This window comes from Eriocheir sinensis, chromosome 14 (assembly GCF_024679095.1).
Source record: "Eriocheir sinensis breed Jianghai 21 chromosome 14, ASM2467909v1, whole genome shotgun sequence".
NCBI classification, from domain to species: domain Eukaryota; kingdom Metazoa; phylum Arthropoda; class Malacostraca; order Decapoda; family Varunidae; genus Eriocheir; species Eriocheir sinensis.
The window spans coordinates 2282080-2302752 of record NC_066522.1 but is presented as its reverse complement, the minus strand read 5'-3'; the positions used below and the strand labels follow the sequence as shown (position 1 = coordinate 2302752).

The window sequence follows — 20673 nt, the reverse complement described above, 5'->3', positions numbered from 1 at the left end:
ATATATATATATATATATATATATATATATATATATATATATATATATATATATTTCATGACTGGTACTCCTCTACCCTGTAATCAGTGTTGATTCCATCAAATTAGGTTATCAGACATTTGAGGGTAAAGAATCTTCAATTCAAATCCATTCAGTATTACTAAATCAATATTATGATCACATGTCAAAAGAAATTTTTTTGGTATGTTTGAACTTAAAATTCTAGACACCCTCACCTAAACCCAGGAGTAAGGTCCCTCATCAATATCAAAACAAACTACATTGGAGTTTAAAACTTTCGCTGTATGATCTACATTTTTCAATTAGGATAAACATTTTATACTTTTGTAAAACACCAATATAAGGCAGCACTATACAACAAAGGTTTGTTAATCTGAGCAGCAAGGGACTTGTGTGACTTGTTTGAATTTACAGTTATTCAGAGAATATCTAATAGTACCCAAAATCACTGAATATGCTCATACCTACTGAGTGAAACTCAAATCAAACATTAAAGTTGATAGTTTGTTTGCCTTTCTCAGATGACTAGAATTGTTTCTTAGAGGTTTTAATTGCTGTGTTGATCTAGTAGGGTGTAATGTAACAGCCAGTCCCATACTCACACATCTTTGTGACTGTTTGTCAACTACTATTGAGCTACATCTAATCTATAATGGAAGTGTATCATGCTTTCCTTTTCTAGTGATTTTTTAATCAGACCCTGTTCTGTTTTTTACTGTGATGTTAGTTTTCCTAGTGCACATGAGCATTTTTTTTCCTTGTTTACATATTGGCTAAAATTTATGCGTTAACATAAATAGAAAATAATTACTTAGCATATTTATTGGATAAAAACAGGATTTTTTTATTACTATTTGCATTTATTCTACTATCCCAGAATTTCCTGAAAGAGCAGTGACTATAAGGCATGATGTTACAGATGTGCCTGGACCGTGCCCGTCTGCTGCCCTCTAACTTGCGTCGTTCCCAGCTGCAGTTAGTGGATGCATTGTGTGACGTAATGATTTTGATATTTGACCGAAATGCATCGCTTCTTCCAGGATACTTCATTGTCAATGAACTCCTGAAACTCTACCCAGATTACAAACAGTGGCCACACTGGGTAAATATTCTGTTCTTATATTCCTTATTTTTATTTTATTATTTATTTATCTATTATGGGGGGGAGCGGGGGGGGGGATGTCATAAATCAGTCAAAGATCTGGTTTGTAGCTACGAGTTTGGCACAAGTCCTGACCACGTCGTATCAAAACAAAGACTACCTTTCTCAAGTTCCTCCTGAATCCTTGATGCCTCAGGGCAAGAGGAATGCAGCTGCTTGTTCTTTGATTTTAGTTTTTGACAGCATAGACACATACATGGAATAGTTAAATTAATTTCCAAATTCAACAGTGGTTTATCATTGTTAGCACCAGATACAACTCATAACTTATATACCTGAAACTAGGTCACTTGACATGCATGGTGCATTAAGAAAGCCTCATAATTTTCTGTTCAGTGCTTTGTTTGTATGTCAAGATTGGATTTTTTTTATTATTTTTTCTCTCCCTTCAGTCTCTAGCACCAGTAAGCTTTCATGGTATGGTATGGCAGGCTAGCAACCCCAGCCCATTGGTAGTGCAGGCAAGTGTTTTATAGTGGTGCCATCTTGTCTTTCTCATGCTGCCCCATGGAGCTCCACTTGATCCTTTATAGAAAGTTTTCTAGAATCCGGGGTGATAGTCATCAGGCCAGCATGTGGGTAGTCTTAGGCCACTTTGTGATGACTGAAAAGTGTCACCTTGTAGCTGGACTTGAGCCTGGGCCCTTTAGGACCCAGGCCCACATGCTGACCACTCAGCCACAGCCTCCCCATCAAACTAGGACTGAAAAAGTAATGAAAATGCCTGTGAAGGAGTGAGTTGCTAGATGTTGAATGAGTGAAAACTTGAACTATTAGATGGTTTGGACACAAGGACTGAATGGTAAAGAATGACTTTGAGGAGAGAGTATGAGGGCAGGATTGAAGGAATTCAGGGCTGAGAGGGGGTGCCATAACTGGGAAAATTGGAGGCACTTCTCCCATAGCCATCCCCGTTTGGGAAATATCCTGTGGAGGGTCAGAGCATTGGAAGTAAAGATAGATATAGAGATATTTCAGCTGTCTCAGTGTCATGTGACATTCTCTCACCTCACATCTTTCTGCAGAGGTTAACCCTTAGATGGCAGTGGAACTATATATAGATGGTCCAAAATTCAGTGTCAGTTCTATATGGCAGAAATATAACAATACTTCCAGATTGTGGTAGAATCTATATATAGATGATAGTTAAAACGTCTATTATGCGGCGTAACTGTATTTATGCTACGGTCCTAAGGTCGGCAGTGACTATATATAGACAGTTCATTTTGAGGAGAGCTACTCTTCAAATACTGCCCCCGTCTAAGATATTAATTTAAGAAATTCCCTATAGCCATGGACCTCCACAAAGCCTGGGCTACATTTTATTGTTGCTGATGATGGGCCAGTTTGAAAAGGTTTTGCTTGTCTTAGTTTCAGTTTTATAATTGAACATTTTTCTTATATTAAATTTCATATGGACCTTTTACCTTTCTTTTCTGTTTATTTTATTGAGTTCTTGTACTTTATTGACCTATTTGAGTATTTTCTTTAAACTTCAACATCATTTACAAATATGCTTAAATGATCCGCTGCTTCAATATTATCCCTCACATCAGTGCTGACATTGGACTCTGAAACTCTACTAGACACATTGCTCCTAGATAATGTCTTCTTAGCTCATACCTCCTGTTTTTCCCTTTAACAAAGTATTCCAACTGTTTTAATTAGTTACTCTCAATTCCTTCTTTATATTAAAGATTTCATAAGAATATTTGATGTGGTGCCATGTCATGTGCTTCCTTAATACTCAACTAATGGAGGAGTTGTCAAGAATAATTTTCTCAGGAGAGGGTTGATGAAAAATTGGCTTATCTTATCTCTGTCGTATTTCCTTCGTATTTTACCTTGAGTTATGAAACCAATACCACATGAAGGGCCATTCCATCTGCTTTATGATGGTGTTATTGCTAAAGTTGTAGATGGAATGGTTGATGGGAAATTAAGCATGTATAAGATCAGCATTGCTATATATTTTTGAGACATGTGCTTCAACAAAGAAGTTGGAGGATGTGTTGGTTGGCTGCGATCAGAGTGTTGAGGTATATGGCTGGGATCACATGGAGAGATGGGATGTCAAATGAGGAGATGGCAAGATATGGATTGAAGGAGATGAGTACAGTGCCGAGAGTGAGGAGATTGAGGCAATTTGAGCACATGAAGAGAAGGGAGGGTGGTGAGGCATTGGGGAGAGCTGTTGGGGTGGAAATACCAGGTCACCACCCACCAGGCAGACCAAGGAAGACATTGGGGCATTGGGGATTTTGCAGCATTGGGCATTGAGAGGCTGAGGCTATGAAAAAATATAATTGGAAGCATATCATCAACTGTCTAACCTATAAGAGATTATGGGAAAACTGTATATCCTGCACACCATCATCACTTTTCTCAGGCATAAAATCTTACTCTGATCAAAATATCCCACTGAGTAATATTGTTGGGCTAGTACTGATGGAGCACCCAGTCGGTGCTACTGTATGTTTACAATCAAATGGGAACACCAGAGTCTTTACAAACTATAAAAAAATATATTAACTTCAGCAAAGTTTGCAATATAATATCAGTCAAAAATATTCTGATACTTTTAAATATATTTCCTTCTATAATTACAAATAGAACACTATTTATTTATGAAATATACGAAGGGGAAGCTGAAGATGTCCTGCTTCTCACCCCGCAGAGTCAACATTTTTTCAACCCCGTTCGCTCTCTCTCAAGGTAGTAGTAAACAACCCCAACCACGTGGGGATGTTTAATACTGCAGTTCACAGCCAAGGGGAAGGGAAAGGGGATGGGGGAGATTAATACTATGGCCGTTAAACATATCATACAGCAGAAATGATTACCTAATGAATGTTTCTTTCCATAAAAATCAGGTAATAATAATATAAAATGGGTAATAAAAACGATCTTAGCTACATCAGGGACGTTCAAAATGTGCCTTTACAAGCACCAACAGCTGCTGCTGCTCAGCTGATACATATAAAGAAGCAAATGACATGTTGGCAGGGGCAAGGCAGTATTCACCATTTTCTTATTGGCAATGGTGATTGTATTATGCCTCCTCTTCTTCCCTGTAGAAGGTGGTGTAGTAAGAGCCATTATGGTGGAGCAATTTAGATAAAACCAAGTGAATTCAGGAGACAGCAGTGTAATGGACAGCCAGATGGGTAAATACACTATGAACTGTGTGGATCACATGAGTGTTGTAGTAGGTGCAGACCTTGACATTTAGGTGCACTGTTTTTGTCTGTTTTTCGGTATTTTTTAATTTTTTCCCCAAATTTTTTTCGAATATTCCAAGGCATTAGGATTTCCAAAGAATTGGATGCCAGATTATCAGACTTCTGCTGTATAATGGTTATAAGCAGATCTGTTTGGCTATAGGCAACTATGGTTAGTAATAAGCAACTTTGCTTGGTTGACTATCAGCAACTGTTTGGTAGTAAGGCTTCCTGCTTTACTACCAAACAGTTGCACGCATATATGCATCACTCATCATTTCATAGATCCATGCACCCATGAATCACCCATCATTTATGGGTTAAAGTATTACTAGATACCTCCACCCACCCTTCTTTTATTTGTATTGCCTGTTCTACTCTTACAGAAGCTTGAGATTTGTTATGTATGATATTTCTTTCCTTAATCCATAAACTGCTACTGGGCTGTGACAAGCTATCCTTGTGCTGTGGCAGTATTAAAAAAATGTCGCGATTACAGTATTGATAAAGAAAGCATTCCAGTGTCTTAGGACGATGACACTGCATCTACTTGCAAAATAAAGGTGTTAGGTCTCTTTGTTTTTGTATAATTGCTTTCCAAAGTTGTATATTGGCACGAATGGAAGCTCCTCTGTCAGTGCGGGAGGGAGGGGAAGGGGATAGGGCGGGACGGGTGTGGGGGACTCGTTGCCATGGAGACGGGAGAGACAGCAGCGTTGTCAACACCAGCAACAAGTGGCGGTGTGGTAATGCATGTCATGCAAACTCGTGTGTATTTACCTAGTTGTGAAATACAGGAAAAGAGCCATATTAGGCTCGTGCTGTCCCGTCTCCATAACGCTTATTATCCAGTTTGGCTTTAAATTCATGAATCATTTTTGCACACACAGTCTCCTTGTCAAGTCCGTTCCATGTTGTTATGCTTCTGTATGGAAAACTGTATTTCTTGATGTCTCTCCTACAGTCGCTCTTCTTCAATTTCTTACCATTGCCTCTTGTCACATTTCTGTCACGTACCACTAGGTCTTCCCCGTCCAATTTCTCCAATCCCTCTTGTATCCTGTACAATGCTATTAGGTCTCCTCTCTCTCTTCTGCTCTCCAGTCTTTCTTCATAAGTATGTTCTCTCAGAGTTTCTGGTAATTTAGTCGCTGCTCTTTGTATTCTTTCCAACTTTCTAATTTCTTTCTTCAATCTAGGTGACCACACTAATGCTGCATATTCCAGTCTCGGACGTATCATTGATGTTATTAGTTTCTTCACCATTTCTTCATCTAAATATGTAAATGCTGCTTATATGTTTCTTAGAAGATTGTATGTTTCCCCAGTTATCCGGTCTATATGTTTTCCAAAGGATAACTTGTCTGTTATGATCACTCCCAGATCTTTTTCTTCAGATTTTTTCATGATTCTTTCATTACTCAGAGTAGTTCCCCGATATTCGTCTACTGCTCTTACCAAACTCCATCACGCTACACTTCTCTGTATTGATTGTCATTTCCCATTTGCGGGACCATTCACTTATTCTATCGAGACCTTGGCTCAGGCCTACACAGTCTTCTTCATTAGCCACTCTCCTCATTATCTTAGCATCATCAGCAAACATATTCATATAGCTTGTCACCCCTTCTGTCATGTCATTAATATAAATTACAAACATAATCGGAGCCAGCACCGATCCTTGGGGGACTCCACTCGTCACTTCCATCCAGCTTGATGTATTGTTCCTGATTACTGTTCTCATTTCTCTCTTCATCAAAAAGTCCATAATCCAATCCAATATTGAACCACCCAGACCTCCAACATGATTAAGTTTCCATATTAATCGCTTGTGTGGTACTTTATGAAATGCCTTCTTTAAGTCCAGATACACACAATCTGCCTAACCGTCTCTTTCCTGTATTATATCAATTACTCTTGATTAGAAGCTGATCAGATTAGTTACACAAGACCGTCCTCCTCTGAATCCGAATTGGCTATTTGTTAATATACTGTTTTCTTCTAAATACTCCACCCATCTGTTTTTTATAATTTTCTCACACATCTTTGCTACTACACTGGTTAATGACATGCCTATAGTTCAACGGGTCTTCCTTACTTCCTCCTTTATGTATTGGGACGATGTTAGGCTTCTTCCAGTCTCTTGGTACCTTCCCTTGTGCTAGTGAAACATTAATCAATTTGGTCAACTTTTCAGCTATTTGCTGGTTACACTCTTTTAGCATCCAATTTGATATACCATCCGGTCCTGCTGATTTCCTCGCATCCAATTCTTCCAATAATTTTATAACTTCGTCGGCTGATGTTTGTATTCTCTCCAGACCCACTCTATTCCCCGGCACTGCATCTACACCTTCAAACTCACTCTCCCTTGTGAACCCTGTTTGGAAACAATTATTCATCACTTCTACTATTTCACATATACTATCAAAAGTTTCACCATTAACTGTGTGTGTGTGTGTGTGTGTGTGTGTGTGTGTGTGTGTGTGTGTGTTATTTCATTAGAAAGGGATGAAGTTCTTACCTCACTGTCTCCCATGACTGATGGTGAGCGACTGTGGGTGGCTGGGCAGAGCAGTGCGCGATTCATTATTGTGTGCAAGAGGTAGTGTTACCAACGTATGGAATGCCTCTCTTCCGAATTCCGAACAAATTATTATTTTTTCTCATCTTCTGCTTCTTTTTATGCCTGAACTTTGAAATCATTGTGTTTATAACTATATTGACAATGTAACAGAGAAGAGACTGAGTAGGATCGTGAATTCAGTGACTCAATAAGCTTCCCATACAAATGTCTTTATCATTCTTGACTGATGACAAACTATTGACAGGATTTGCATGACTAAGATGAAAAATGAATCATGAGATGCTATGCTAACTAGGTAAAAAAGATTTGAGGGTGTACAAGGCTAAGCACTTTTATAGAAGCAATGTAAAAATCGCGCTTCCAAGAAGCATACAGCATGTTCCCAAAGAAGCCGCCTGAGAAGCGTACAGCAGTTTACACGTTAAGTGGAGTGTATTATATTACATACTTGTTGATATTCCAGAAACTGGCATCACTTCTCACAGACTTTGTAGACAAGTTTCGCAGAGCTGCCCAAATGTTGTCAATAGTTGGTCGCCCAAAACTAAGGCCAATTGTTGAACACACAGGTTTGTTATTGATCTATGGTTTTGTTCATAGGGATTTATGCCAGAAATTTAAATTTTACTTGTGCAGCAATATTTTCTAACTTATGTGTCATGTTGTAGTGGTTGGCATGCTCAGCTCATTACTGAGGGGTCTCCTGTTTCAATTCCTAGGCTAAGTGATGATGGGTTGGGATTGTCTCTCCCTCCATACCCTCTGCTTGCTAAGCAGATATTAGCTACATATGTAAGTACAGGTGTGACATTACTCTGGAAAATTGGAGCTACAGTGGAAGTGGTTATTGCTTAGAGGTTGGTAAGGGACAAACATGATCACCAAGGTTAGACTGGAGAACCACCATGGAATGTTGTGCATGTTGATACCAAAACCCCCTTTGTGTGCATTAAAAATGACTTATCTGAATAGAGCATGTGGTTTAACAGGATGGAGGGGTGAGTTACAAAGAGGAACACAGGAGATATTGTATAGTGGATGTGAGAGCAAAAAGTGTAAAATGTGGAATGGATAAATTGAAATTCATTGAGGTGGTTTGGACATGTAATGAGGATGCAGAATTAGGATTGTGCGAGGAGGGTGTATGAGTCTAATAGTAGGGTAATGGGTGGTAAGAAAACCACTGTTAATGTGAATTGATATCATTGAAGAATGCACAAAAGAGGGAGGTTGGAGGGGGAATGTATGTGTTGCTGAAAGGGAGTCTCAACAGTTAAAAATGGAAACATTCCTTCTATGTCCATCCCCTTCAGGGGCACTTCCTGGAGGGAGCAAGGCATCAGAGTTATAGTTAGATAGACATTTAGGACAAAGCTAATTAATTTACAGACCACTTCCTTAAAAGCATATGTTTTGTCATGAATTCCAGGTCACAACAGTCCCTCAATCAATTCCTGGAAATTGGATTCCTTGACCTTGAAGTTCCAGCTGAAAGGAGCACTTCCCTACAGTCCAGAGCTCCTGGAGCCTCAGCCTGGTCTCCTGCGCTACATCCTGCGGCAGCCCTACTCCAGGGAAATGGTCTGCACTGTGATAGACATCCAGAAGAAGGTGAATGCCACAGCTCTTGAATACTAAATATAGTTTCAAATCAGCTGTTTTGGCAAAAAGACAAATTCAGATTTGTTTGCTTCAAGGCATTCACAGAGTATGGATGGAGAATAGTTGCTGTAGTAGGCAAGAATTGTTCCATCTCATCTCTTCATATATCTGCAGATACGTAGTAAATTAGATGAACATTTGAGTCTTTTCAAAAGTGATCTTCATCTTGTTTTTGTTGTTGTTTTACGTACTGCGCACGCAATATTAGCTCCTTCACACCTTCAATTGTCTCCTCAGCACCGTCTTTCTTGAGCCATTGCTCTAAGTACCCCTTGAGGTGAGCAGCAAATTGAATTGCTGTCTCATCATCATTTATGGAGGCTGAGGAAAACTGTTTCTGTAAATCATCAACTGACATTCCATAAGCTGCCAATAATGCCTCCTTCATATCCTTATACTCACGAGAGTCCTCATCCAATCTATGAATCAACTCCAAAGCTTTATCTTCAAACAAACTCATGAATTGCACACACTTGGTGACCTCATCATACTGCATTAAATTAGCAGCTTCCTCAAACTGTGCTGTAAATATCTCAATCTTATCACCTTCCTTGAAATGATTAAGCTTTAGCTTTGGAGAAACTAATTTATTATTATGAGAGTTAATACCATTTTCATTATTTGCCGCTAGCCATGCACTAAGTAATAGTGGGTCATGCATTCCACGCATAGTTCAGCTTTGGCAGCAATAAATGAATATGATTTGAATAAGCTCTTGCTCCTGCCTGCCTGGGTCTGGGTCTGGGTAGGTGAAAATTTCCCGCCTTCTAGGGACTTCTTTCTCGCTCTCTAAATAAAATGGCAGGGACTTCCACAGTATTTTCTATGGGCTATTCTTGGAATAAGGAAATCATGACAGTCCTGTACAATGCTATTAGGTCTCCTCTCTCTCTTCTGCTCTCCAGTGTTGTTAGTCCCAATTTCTCCAGTCTTTCTTCATAAGTTTGTTCTCTCAGAGTTTCTGGTAATTTAGTCCCTGCTCTTTGTATTCTTTCCAACTTTCTAATTTCTTTCTTCAATCTAGGTGACCACACTAATGCTGCATATTCCAGTCTTGGACGTATCATCGATGTTATTAGTTTCTTCACCATTTCTTCATCTAAATATGTAAATGCTGCTTTTATGTGTGTGTGTGTGTGTGTCTCAGAGTTGCCAGGTCGGGGACTTACAACCCGCCACATCCTTCCCCGAAAACCGCCAAATCCCGCCAGACCAATTTGCTTCACCACCACCACCACCACCACACACACACACACACACACACACACACACAAAAAAAAAAAAAAATAATAATAATAATAATAATAATAATAATATTAACCCATAAACTGCGCAATTAAGATTCGGGAATAGCTCCTGGGTGTGCAATAAATGGCAAAACAATAACCTGCTGGAAAGCAATTTTTAGTATTACAACACCCAAGAGAGACATTTTGAGCACCAAATAGTGCAAAAAAAAAAACAATAATTCACCTAATGTGGCAATGATGGCGGGATAAAGGTTGTGGATGTGAGGCGACCTTGGGAGCGCTGGTAGTGACAGGGTAGATAGGACGGTGGCAGAGGGAAGATGACACACAGTCACGTCTGAACATTCTCTTGCCACTAATTATTCATTCCAGTTACAACAAACAAAATATATCACAGGAAACATCACTTTGTCAATTTCGATAATCAACCTCTTGCGCTTCATTATCAAGAGGCCAGTCATTAGTCACACCAGCAATATTCTTGTCAAAGTTATGAATGTCTGGCACAAAATCTGATCCATCAGACCAGACAAATGGAGTACGCGTTGTCTTGCGTCTCTGAGGCTCCCGCTCTCCCTCTGCCTCCCTCTCCTCTCCCATCCCAGCTGACACCCCTCCCTCACTCAGTTCATTAGCTGAGTCTTCTCTTATACCCCCACTGTCATTTTCCTCATCTTTCTGCCACTCTGAATCATCGGATAGTGATGATGGTGTCAGTGAGTGACTAGGCTAGCTAGTAACTTTCCACACTGTTGGAGAGGCAGCGTGTCTGTGACCTTGAGGGCCAGAAGCATGCTCACGCTTGCCATGCTTACTCAGACCAGCTGAATCTGATGGTTGAATGCAATCTGAATCACTGTCTCTTTCAAATTTGTCTACTACAATCTTTCTCTTTACCAATACTTTCTTTTTACCCCCTCCCATGCCTCCCCCTCGATCACGACCGCAGGAGCTATATGAGACTGGTTGGCATCAGTAGATGACATAATTCTACTCTCCATGGCTGCTAAAGGGCAACTAATATGACGATGGTGACTACATGGTGCGAAAGAGGGATGATGCTGCCACACGAGGTTCATTGGAATATACTTTGGCATCGCAGGAAATATAAATATTCACTTTGGAACATGTGTCATCTTAAGATGTCTGGCGCAGTCTAACTCATAGCATCTTGAGATGTCTGGTGCAGTTTACGGGTTAAGGCATCATACGCAGACTTTATCATAATCCGTAGACTTTTTCATAATCCAGAACATTTTTTTCTAAAATAAACATATATGTAAACCTAAAACAATAGCATCAACATTTTACACAAATACTTTTTTTTTTTTCTTTTCGTTGGGGATATACCCCAAGGGAGAAATACCTTATAATTTATAAACAATGCCATATACCTACTAATTACCCACAAAAGAAACAAATATATTAATTACAATTAGGCTATTAATGACAATAAATAAAATGTTACCTCAAGAATTGTGCTGTGCAATAGGAGAGAGATACAAATTTATCTTTAGCTTATACCTATAACTACAACTATTTTCCTCTATAGTTTTATAATTCAGGGTCACGTCCTATATGGTATATGACTTGAGTGAAAAAGGCTAACATTGATGATGTCGGCACAAATTCTTGGCAATAAATGCCGTATCACGACTCAGGAGTTGTTTATTAACATGTCCGCATATCATAAACATATATGGATATTCACTTCCGGAAGGCCTAGTGCAGGTGGCCTTGATTGACAATAAAATTAGCCCCCCCCCTCTTAACCTGACGTGAGCAAGGGCAAGGAGAGGGAAAGGGAAGGGAGACGGAGAAGGAAGGGGGAGACAGGGATCATTAGTGGGGAGAGGTCGCGGGCAGGGAGTGACCTGACTCTGGCTGTGAGGGCGGGCAAGGATCATCATTAGCAGCTGAGTGCGAACATTCTTCTCGACGCTCGTCAGTCAAGTACATGTTTTATGAATCATAACCTCAAAAATCATTTTGATATAATAATAAGGATAATTTGAAATACACTGGAGACAAAAAAAGACGCCAAAAAATCGCCAAGCACGACAGAAATCCGCCAAGAAAACGCCAGCCCGCCAGTGAAGATACAAAACTGCCACATTTGGCGGGAAACCCGCCAACCTGGCAACCCTGGCGTGTCTGTCTGTGTGCACGCACTAGATATCTCCTGGGCTGTAATGTTCTGTGGATGCCTCCTGTTGCTTTTTCTTCGTTACTTTCTTTTCTTTTGGGCTTCTCCTTTTCTTTTCCTGAGCTTCAAAGCTTGGCAAAGTACAAGTGTATCTCTGATGAGCGCTCGTGATGCACTCAGTGACTGATTGACTGATTCATTCAACCACACCCTCCGAGGCTTGCTGCCTGCCATTAGAATTTTGCCAGTTGTATGTTGACACGCTTATCGTAAAAAAAGGGGAAAAATCGGACAAAAGAAGGGATAATGAAACATATATGAGTATTCTACAGAAAACGAAGGTTTCTGCAGTTAGGGGACCATGAAATTAGTAATACAAAGCAATTTATTTGAAAGGGAAAGAATTGTTGTACAGCTGCCAAACTTTCGCAGGGAATGTGTGACATGTTCAGCTATTTTTTGGGGTAACTTTTAAAATTTGGCTGAAATTGTGAAAAATACCCATTTTTGGCGGCGAGGCGCCGCCAAACGCCAAACTCTTTCCTTGCTAAGCGCTCACAACGAGACTATCCCCTCATGCGCACTCGGGCACCCCAGTGGGGAAAGGGGATCTCTTTTAACCGCTGTATCTCAAAAACTTCATCACAACTACAAAACAAAAAAAACATTGGAAAGAGGAGGCCAAGTTCTATAAGATTCTGTTATGTAAGCCTCTCCAGCAAACGTACAGGCACGTTCAGGGGGTGTTTTTTGCTGTGAGTGCAACTGGCACTCGCAGCAAGCTTTTAGCACCGCCAGCAAGTGACGCTAATGCTCGCTCTTTTAACCTCTGTATCTCAAAAACTATTCATCACAGCTAAAAAACAAAAACACCATTGGAAAGAGGAGGCCAAGATCTATATGATTCGGTAATGTAAGCCTCTCCTGCGAATGTATGGGCATGTTCAGGGGGTGTTGCCTATGAAGACATACATTTATACGTGCACGATGGTCAGCCGTAAGGCAACTACTGTAGATCTCTTGATGGTGGGGTGCTGGCAGGGCAGCATTGCCAACTGCAAAATTTACAACTATTTGGTCAAAATATCAGTCATGTGATAGGTGAAGCTATGCAAAAATGTCGCTATATTGCTCGCTGCGAGCATTTAGCAATGAAAGGGTTAATACTTAAAACCAGCTGGAAGGAATTAGAGTAGGACTAGGCAGAAAGACACTTGTCTTTAGGGTTGGTAGACACCACCAAGAAGTAAAAGCTTGTTAAGGTTAATTTTCATTAATTTATACACAGTCATACCTCGGTTTATGAGCTTAATTCATTCCAGAATTTTGCTCACAAACCAAAGCAAATGCACACTGTATTGCTGAAAACACAGAGATTGCACACTAGAGCACAAATGTAAGTGGACACGAGCACGCAGGTGCTACCTCTGCAAGTGCTCAATGTGGACTGAGAACCCATTCCCATTGTTTTCTGCTCTGTACACTCTCGTCTTGCAGCGAACAAAGGGAACCCACGTTCGTGTCTTCGGCTTTTACAAACAGGATCCTCATACGCCAAGTCACTGCTCAGAAACCAAGGCATTTTTAGCGATTTTCTTTTGCTCATAAATCAAAACACTCGTAAAGTAAGGCACTCGTAAACTGAGGTATTACTGTACCTATAATACCAAAGTCTAGAATAGCATGGAAGTAATTTTCACTAGCTTATATTTATGTATATAATACCAAAGACCTTCAGATAATTATTTGTGAAAATACATTTGGGTATCGGTTCTGAGCATCAAGATTTTTATAATCTAGGGTTGAGGGAAAAGATGCAGAGATCCTTTACCCATCCTCTAGTCAAGTCACTGGAACACACAAAGACTACTTAAAAACACAGCACAGAAGCAGGTGATAGAGAGGCTGTTTTCACATACTAGTTTTGTTTGTGGTGCATGTTTCCTCATCAATATTGATTAATAATATCAGGCATGATGGCAGTTAATAATAATAATTTGTTGATTACCCTTGTATTTGCAGCAAAAGCAACGATGCATTGCCTTGGAGGAACAGCTGGTGGAACTGATGGTGTCTGCCCTTGAAGACTGCAGTCACATTGAGTCTCCCAACAGCAACCCTGCCAGTAACACCACCAATGGCTCCCTGCCTACCCCTCTTGACCACAGTCCATGCTCCTGTGCCCACCTATCTTCTCTCCTCATTTACTTTGTCCTCTTCCAACTTATTTCATTTCCATCTCTTGTCCTCAGACTACATGAAAAGGTAATTGTGTATTCCATTATTGTTTTCTCATTTATTGGTATTCATAGTGGAGAAACTGTACATATCAAACTGAAACAAAAATATTAGCATTATTTCTTTACTCTTAGTTGAAAGGTAAAAGTACTCACCAAGGACGAGATCATCTGATGTGGGTGTTGCTCCAGTTCCTCTCTGGTAGTATACAGAAGAATCAGTTCTCCGATTTTCTTCCTGTTCTGAGACTAATCGGTAAGTCATAATATGCATTGCTCATGACAGGAACCATATCATGATTTCAAGTTTCTTGATTGTATCACATGAAGATAGTTTCTTAAATGTGAAATTTTCATCATGATTCATCAAAAACTTTAAAAGTTGATCTCATGTTTTTTTTTTTTTTTTTTTTTTTTTTTTTCCAGAGGTTTTGTATCCAGAGCAAGATCCTCTTACTGTACCAGACTACACTGACCCCCAGTGTGCCATGCAGATGTCTGCCATGTGTATCCTGATGCACATTCTAAAGAAGGCCCAGGCTGACAACATCAAAACACCACGCTCCCTTCCTACAGTTTTTAAGAATCATCATGAGTACGTTCACTTGTTTTAACATTGAATTGGTAGTTTTCTTCTTGCAGAGAGAATTGTTCTCTCCATCCTTTCATTCTTATGGATAATATGTGTGTAAAAATATGAATACCCTGATCACTTCGTTCATGTAGCTAATAATAAAGATCAATACAAGTTTGTCTCTTGGGGAACAAGACTCTAGTGCTGTAGGTATCACCTTCATTTCACTGCCATATTTTTTTATTGTCCTTTTTCACAACCTTAATAAACCTTTCATGCACTGAATTTCATATCTATAGTCATACTAGTATACTTTTACAAAAAAATGGGTATGCTTTTGTAATTATCTGATCCTTCTAACATGCATTTTGTTCTGTATATATTATCATCAGACTTTTTCATTTTTTCTCTGCAGATTTCTACAGAATTTGGCACATAACCCTCAGCTTCCACTTATCACTGCTGGTGCCCCTCCTGACTACAGAATTGCTCTCCTAGTCAATGCATATTCTACAAACCAGGTAACAAAATTTGTAATGGCATATTTAGTTGGGTATATGTACTGTTTTCCTTCCTGATTAAGAGTTTTGTTCTTTATCCCTAGATTTACCCATACCTAATTGAGGAAATAGATTTACATTGATGTAAAAATGTAAAAGCATTAGTACAATTAGATCTTGCCAGTAATGATTTCCAAAATAATGTTTTCAACAATAATAGGAAGCTAGAATAGATACTTGTATCTACAATAACATTGCATTCTTTCAAACAACATATTTTTTGCTAGAAGGAAACATCTGGGCCCACATAGGATAGTGTTGTTTGATTGTTTGATAACTTGTCAGACTTATTTCCTGGACAATGTCAGGACATGGTCAAGGATACATATATAAAGGGATTATTGATGCCGCTGCCCCAGGATTTGCATATATTTTTCTTATTTGATCCTTTCCTATTAATTTTTTTTATCTGGTTTATGGTACTAGAAATTGTTATTGAACGGAGACGAGAATCACTTTAAATGATTTAATGAGATGTTCAGTTTTGATTATGAGGTTTACACTTGAAGGCTTTAGTGGCATACCCCTGGCCCCATCTTCACTTTGGTCCCTCACGCCTGGCTCACCCACTTCTGTCAGCACATCATTAAACGTGTCAAATCCTCAACCCTCACAACTACTGGTTATAGAGGCAAAAATATAACATAGCAGCACATCCACCACTTTAAATTACAAAGTGTGAGAACTTCTGAGCAGTGACTCAGCCACAACCAAGAATAAAAGACTAAGGATAGTTCACTGAGCATTGATATACCCACAATGCATCACAGATTATCATCTGTGACTCCCAACTCAAATGTAATGGAAAAACAACCTTGTGTGATTTCTTGATAGTTCTCTGTACTAATCTGCTTAATACGACCATTCCCAGTTTGGCCATGTGCACTGTACGTGTTTTGTACCATTCATTGATAAGAACATAAGAACTAAGGAGTCTGCAAGAGGCCGGTTGGCCTATACAAGTCAGCTCCTGTACTCTCATCCCCACCTTACCTCACTATCCATGACTTTATCTAACCTCTTCTTGAATGTATCTATGGTATTTGCACCCATAACATGGCTGTCAAGCCTATTCCATTCATCTACCACTCTATTGGTGAACCAATTCTTGCCTATGTCTTTGCTGAATCCGAATTTGTCTAACTTAAAACCATTGCTACGTGTCTTACATGGCTCTTTTACTACCAAAATCTTACGGACATCCCTGTTATTAAAGTCCTTCATCCATTTATAGACTTCGATCAGGCCTCCTCGCAACCTTTGCCTTTCTAGCGAGTGTAGATTTAAATGCTTCAGTCTATCTTCACAAGGCAAGTTTCTCACCCCTTTAATCATCCTTGTCATCCTCCTTTGTACAGATTCTTACATCTTGATATCCATTCTTTAATAGGGGGACCAGAACTGAACTGCATAATCGAGATGGGGTCTAACTAGTGCTAAGTAAAGTTTTAGGATGACTTCAGTGCTCCTATTGCTTACGCTCCTAAAGATGAAACCCAGTACTCTGTCTGATTTTTAGCCTGAATGCATTGGGCCCTAGGATGGAGGTCATCGCTCACTAGGACTCCTAAGTCTCTCACACCCAGACCTGTTTAGAGGAGTGTCATTTAAAGAGTAATTGTGTGAGGGGTTACTCCTACCTGCACTCATTGAATTCCATCTGCCACTTCCCTGCCCAATTATATAGTCTGTCAAGCTCATCCTGGAGAACGCTAGCATCCCTGTATGATTGGATTACTCTACCAATCTTGGTATCATCTGGAAAGTTACTGACATCACTACTAATTCCTGTGTCCAAGTCATTGATGTAAATAATAAAAAGCAGCGGACCCAGCACTCACCCCTGTGGGACTCCACTCGTAACACTGCCCCATTCAGATTTTTTACCATTGATTTGCATATGTTGGTCAGGAGTCACAGACAATGCTTTGTGCACTGTGATATAGCCTTTATATTGGTTGTGGCCAGGTCACCCAATACCAAAAAATTCTTATGTTCTGTGGATTGAAGTGGTGTATGTGATGTGTGATAGATTCACCCTTATAGCCAGTTGTTGCTTTTACATATATTGATGATGCGTTAACAGAAATGGCTGAGCCAGGTAAGAGGGGCTATCATAAGGACAGGGCAAGTCTAGTCTTTCAGAATCCTTGGGACGAGGTGTTCACTGCAATAACCTCTGTGTGGAAGCCTTGGAACAATCATAATACCCAAAACCTTGTTAGCTCCTTCACTGTAAATTTAATATTACTCATGTCATTTCAATTACCTAGGCCTTTTTTTTATCTAAAAGGTTAATGATAGGAGGGGTTAAAATGGGAAAAATAGGTGAAAATCCTGGAAAGATGACATCAATTAATTCTTTACACATGAATTTCAATGTCACAAATGTTTTGTTAACCTGTAAAGCGTCAGTGATATAACAACTAAGTTAAGGGAAATAGAAGAATGTAAGGAAATATATATAAATAAAAATAAAAATGAAGAAGAAAGGAAGAAATGGAATGAACTTCTAGCAGAGGCAAAAGAAAGGAATAATGCACGATCTGAAGAGGAAAAAGAGTTTTTTTTTGGAGAGTTCTGGGAGATTGAGTCAAGAAATGGTACATAAGGGAAAAGCCGAAATATAGCAGAAGCTAGACAAGATTGAAACAAATAAGGGATTAAGTGTGATGTATACGAATGTAGACCGGATAATATCTAGTAAATTGGAATTACAAGACTACCTACAGGTAAAAGTGCCCAAGATTGTATGCTTAACAGAAACTAAACTTAATGAGGTCACCCAAATAGTGTTTGATAATAACTACAGTACCCTCTCGAGTTTCGCGCTATCCGAGTTTTGTGATCCTCGAGTTTCGTGGTCAGTCCTCAATTCTTACCATCCCGACTTTCGCGCATTATCACCCCGAGTTTCGCGCTGCTTTGACATGTACAGGTCACACCTACTTACCATCGGCGTCACGCACGCTACCTTAAAAGGCACTATCACACTGGACGATTTCCTCCAAACATTGTGGCTATGGCAGAGAGAGAGAGAGAGAGAGAGAGAGAGAGAGAGACTTATTAACACGTTAACCGCATTTGAACTTCCCGCCGCCTCCTCCCTGTCGCGTTTGGTTCAACTCGGCGCAGCCTCAATACCACGCGAGCCCACGACTCAGGAGGAGGTGTGTAGCTTCACTGGTTATGAGCCCCTCTCGTGAAAGGTGATATAGACAGGATGAAAACAAGGAGAAAGGAGAAGGGTGTGAGGACAGAGGGTCAGAAAGGAGAGTCAAGTCAGGGCATTGGTCAGGACATTACCTGACTAGGTCAGGTCATGTCCATACGTGTCACACACACACAGAAGGTGAAATGAGAAGGATGTGGAGAGGAATGACCCGTTCTTTTTTCCTGTTTTCTTCCTTTTTCCAAGTACGTATTTTGAGATAACAAAGGAGTAAAGGAGGAAAAAAGTGAGCTCCGGGGGGCAACAGAAGCCAGTTATAATGGCGCCATTATAAACAGCTGCCTGCGCAATGACGGGCCCGGGGCCGACCATCAGGCCCAGATGGATAGTCTAAAGGCACCACAGGTCACATGTAAAAAAAAAAAAAAAATCTCCACAGGTCGGAACAAACAAGCGCTTTTTCAGTGTTTTCAATACCTTGAGTTTCACGATTCTCGAGTTTAGCGCTATACCTTCGGAACGAAGCGAATGCGAAACTCGAGAGGGTACTGTACAGTGTATGGAGAAAAAATAGATAGACCAAAGGTGGTGGAGGAGTGATGATAATGATGAGGAAGTAGTTATTAGTAAAATAAGTAGTACAGGTAACTCTCGATTTACGCGAGTATTGTGTCCTTGAAGAGTTCGCGTAAATCAAAAACAATGTAAATCAAACAAGAGGTAGGTTTCTATCGAGAAATAAATATTCACTTCATTTAGTTAAGAGAGAGAGAGAGAGAGAGAGAGAGAGAGAGAGAGAGAGAGAGAGAGAGAGAGAGAATATCCATATCACCGAAATATCCACTCAGGCACTCAGTCTCAGCCTCACTCGTGTGAGGAAGAAATGAGGGACACCATGAGCGACTGGATAGTATTGGTACCAGTACCGAGCAGTCTGGTACTGGTACCGTACCGTATAGCTGGTACCGTTAGTACCAGTACTGGTACCGGTACCTGCCCACCCCTATTGTTGAGTAGCGTGGCAGCGTGGGTACTGTATTGTTGTTCAAGTGGCATGCAGGAAGAACTGAGCTCAGCTGTGTGGCTGTGGCGCCGTGTGAGTCCAATTGTGTGAGACATCTGGTGACCACTCCATAAAATATCGCGTATAAGTGAAAAAACATGTAAATTAAACATTTCTTTGGATTTTGGACCCTGCGTTATTTAAAAAACGCGTAAACCAAACTCGCGTAAATCGAGAGCTACCTGTATATGGAGAAGGAAAGGCGGAAATAGTGACTGTAAATCTGGAGAACAAAAAACGGAGAAAGGATGATGATTATAGCAACTTACGTACCACCAAGAACTAACTCAAGGAGTAAAGAAGAATATGAGACCATGATTGAAGATACCATCCAGAGTTTAAGTAGACTACTCAAGGCAAACAAATGAGTCCTCTTAGTTGGTGATTTTAACTAAGTGTACGGAGGTAAATTGGGAGCTGTTTGAAAGTGGAGGTAGTGAAACGGCATGGGGGGAAAGGTTTTTAAGATTGACGATGGAAAACTTGATGATGCAATGGGTGAAGGAAAACACAAGATATAGAAGTGAAGACGAACTGGCGAGACTGGACCTGGTGTTAACAAAGGGAATGCACTTGATGAATTAATTAAGGTATGGGTGCCCCCTAGGTAAGAGTGACCACATGATAATAGAGATGGAAACAGAGGAGGAAGGAAGTGAAGGGGATGAATCATATAAAAGAAACAGGTTAAACTATAGGAAGGCATATGTGGAAAATCTCAGGAAATACTATGGAGAGCTGGACTGGGATGAGTTGAAGAGAACAAGTGAAGTGCAAGAAAAGTATGATATCTTCATGGAGGCGTATAAATCAGGAGTTATGGAATTTGTACCAGAATACAAACCTAAAGAAAAAGGAAAAAAGGACTGGTTTAATGCAAAATGTGCTAAGGCAAAAGAAAAAGAGACAAAGCATGGAAAAGATTGAAAAGAAATAAAAACCAAAGGAATAAAGAAGATTTTAAGGTAGCAAAAATGAATACGTGAAAATAAGGAGAGAAGAAGAGAGAGGATACGAA

The 20673-nt window shown here is 40.0% G+C and overlaps 1 protein-coding gene across 4 annotated transcripts in view; it reads left to right on the top strand.

The window, feature by feature from the left end:
* Positions 1-20673, top strand: part of LOC126998331 (mediator of RNA polymerase II transcription subunit 23-like) — a 96949-nt gene that overhangs the window by 10692 nt on the left and 65584 nt on the right. For all 4 annotated transcript variants that reach the window (XM_050859824.1, XM_050859826.1, XM_050859823.1 and 1 more), the window contains exons 6-12: positions 941-1123; positions 7455-7560; positions 8421-8602; positions 14072-14314; positions 14422-14542; positions 14713-14881; positions 15276-15381. In XM_050859824.1, the coding sequence (XP_050715781.1) occupies positions 941-1123; positions 7455-7560; positions 8421-8602; positions 14072-14314; positions 14422-14542; positions 14713-14881; positions 15276-15381 (1110 nt within the window). The remainder of the gene's footprint in view (positions 1-940; positions 1124-7454; positions 7561-8420; positions 8603-14071; positions 14315-14421; positions 14543-14712; positions 14882-15275; positions 15382-20673) is intronic.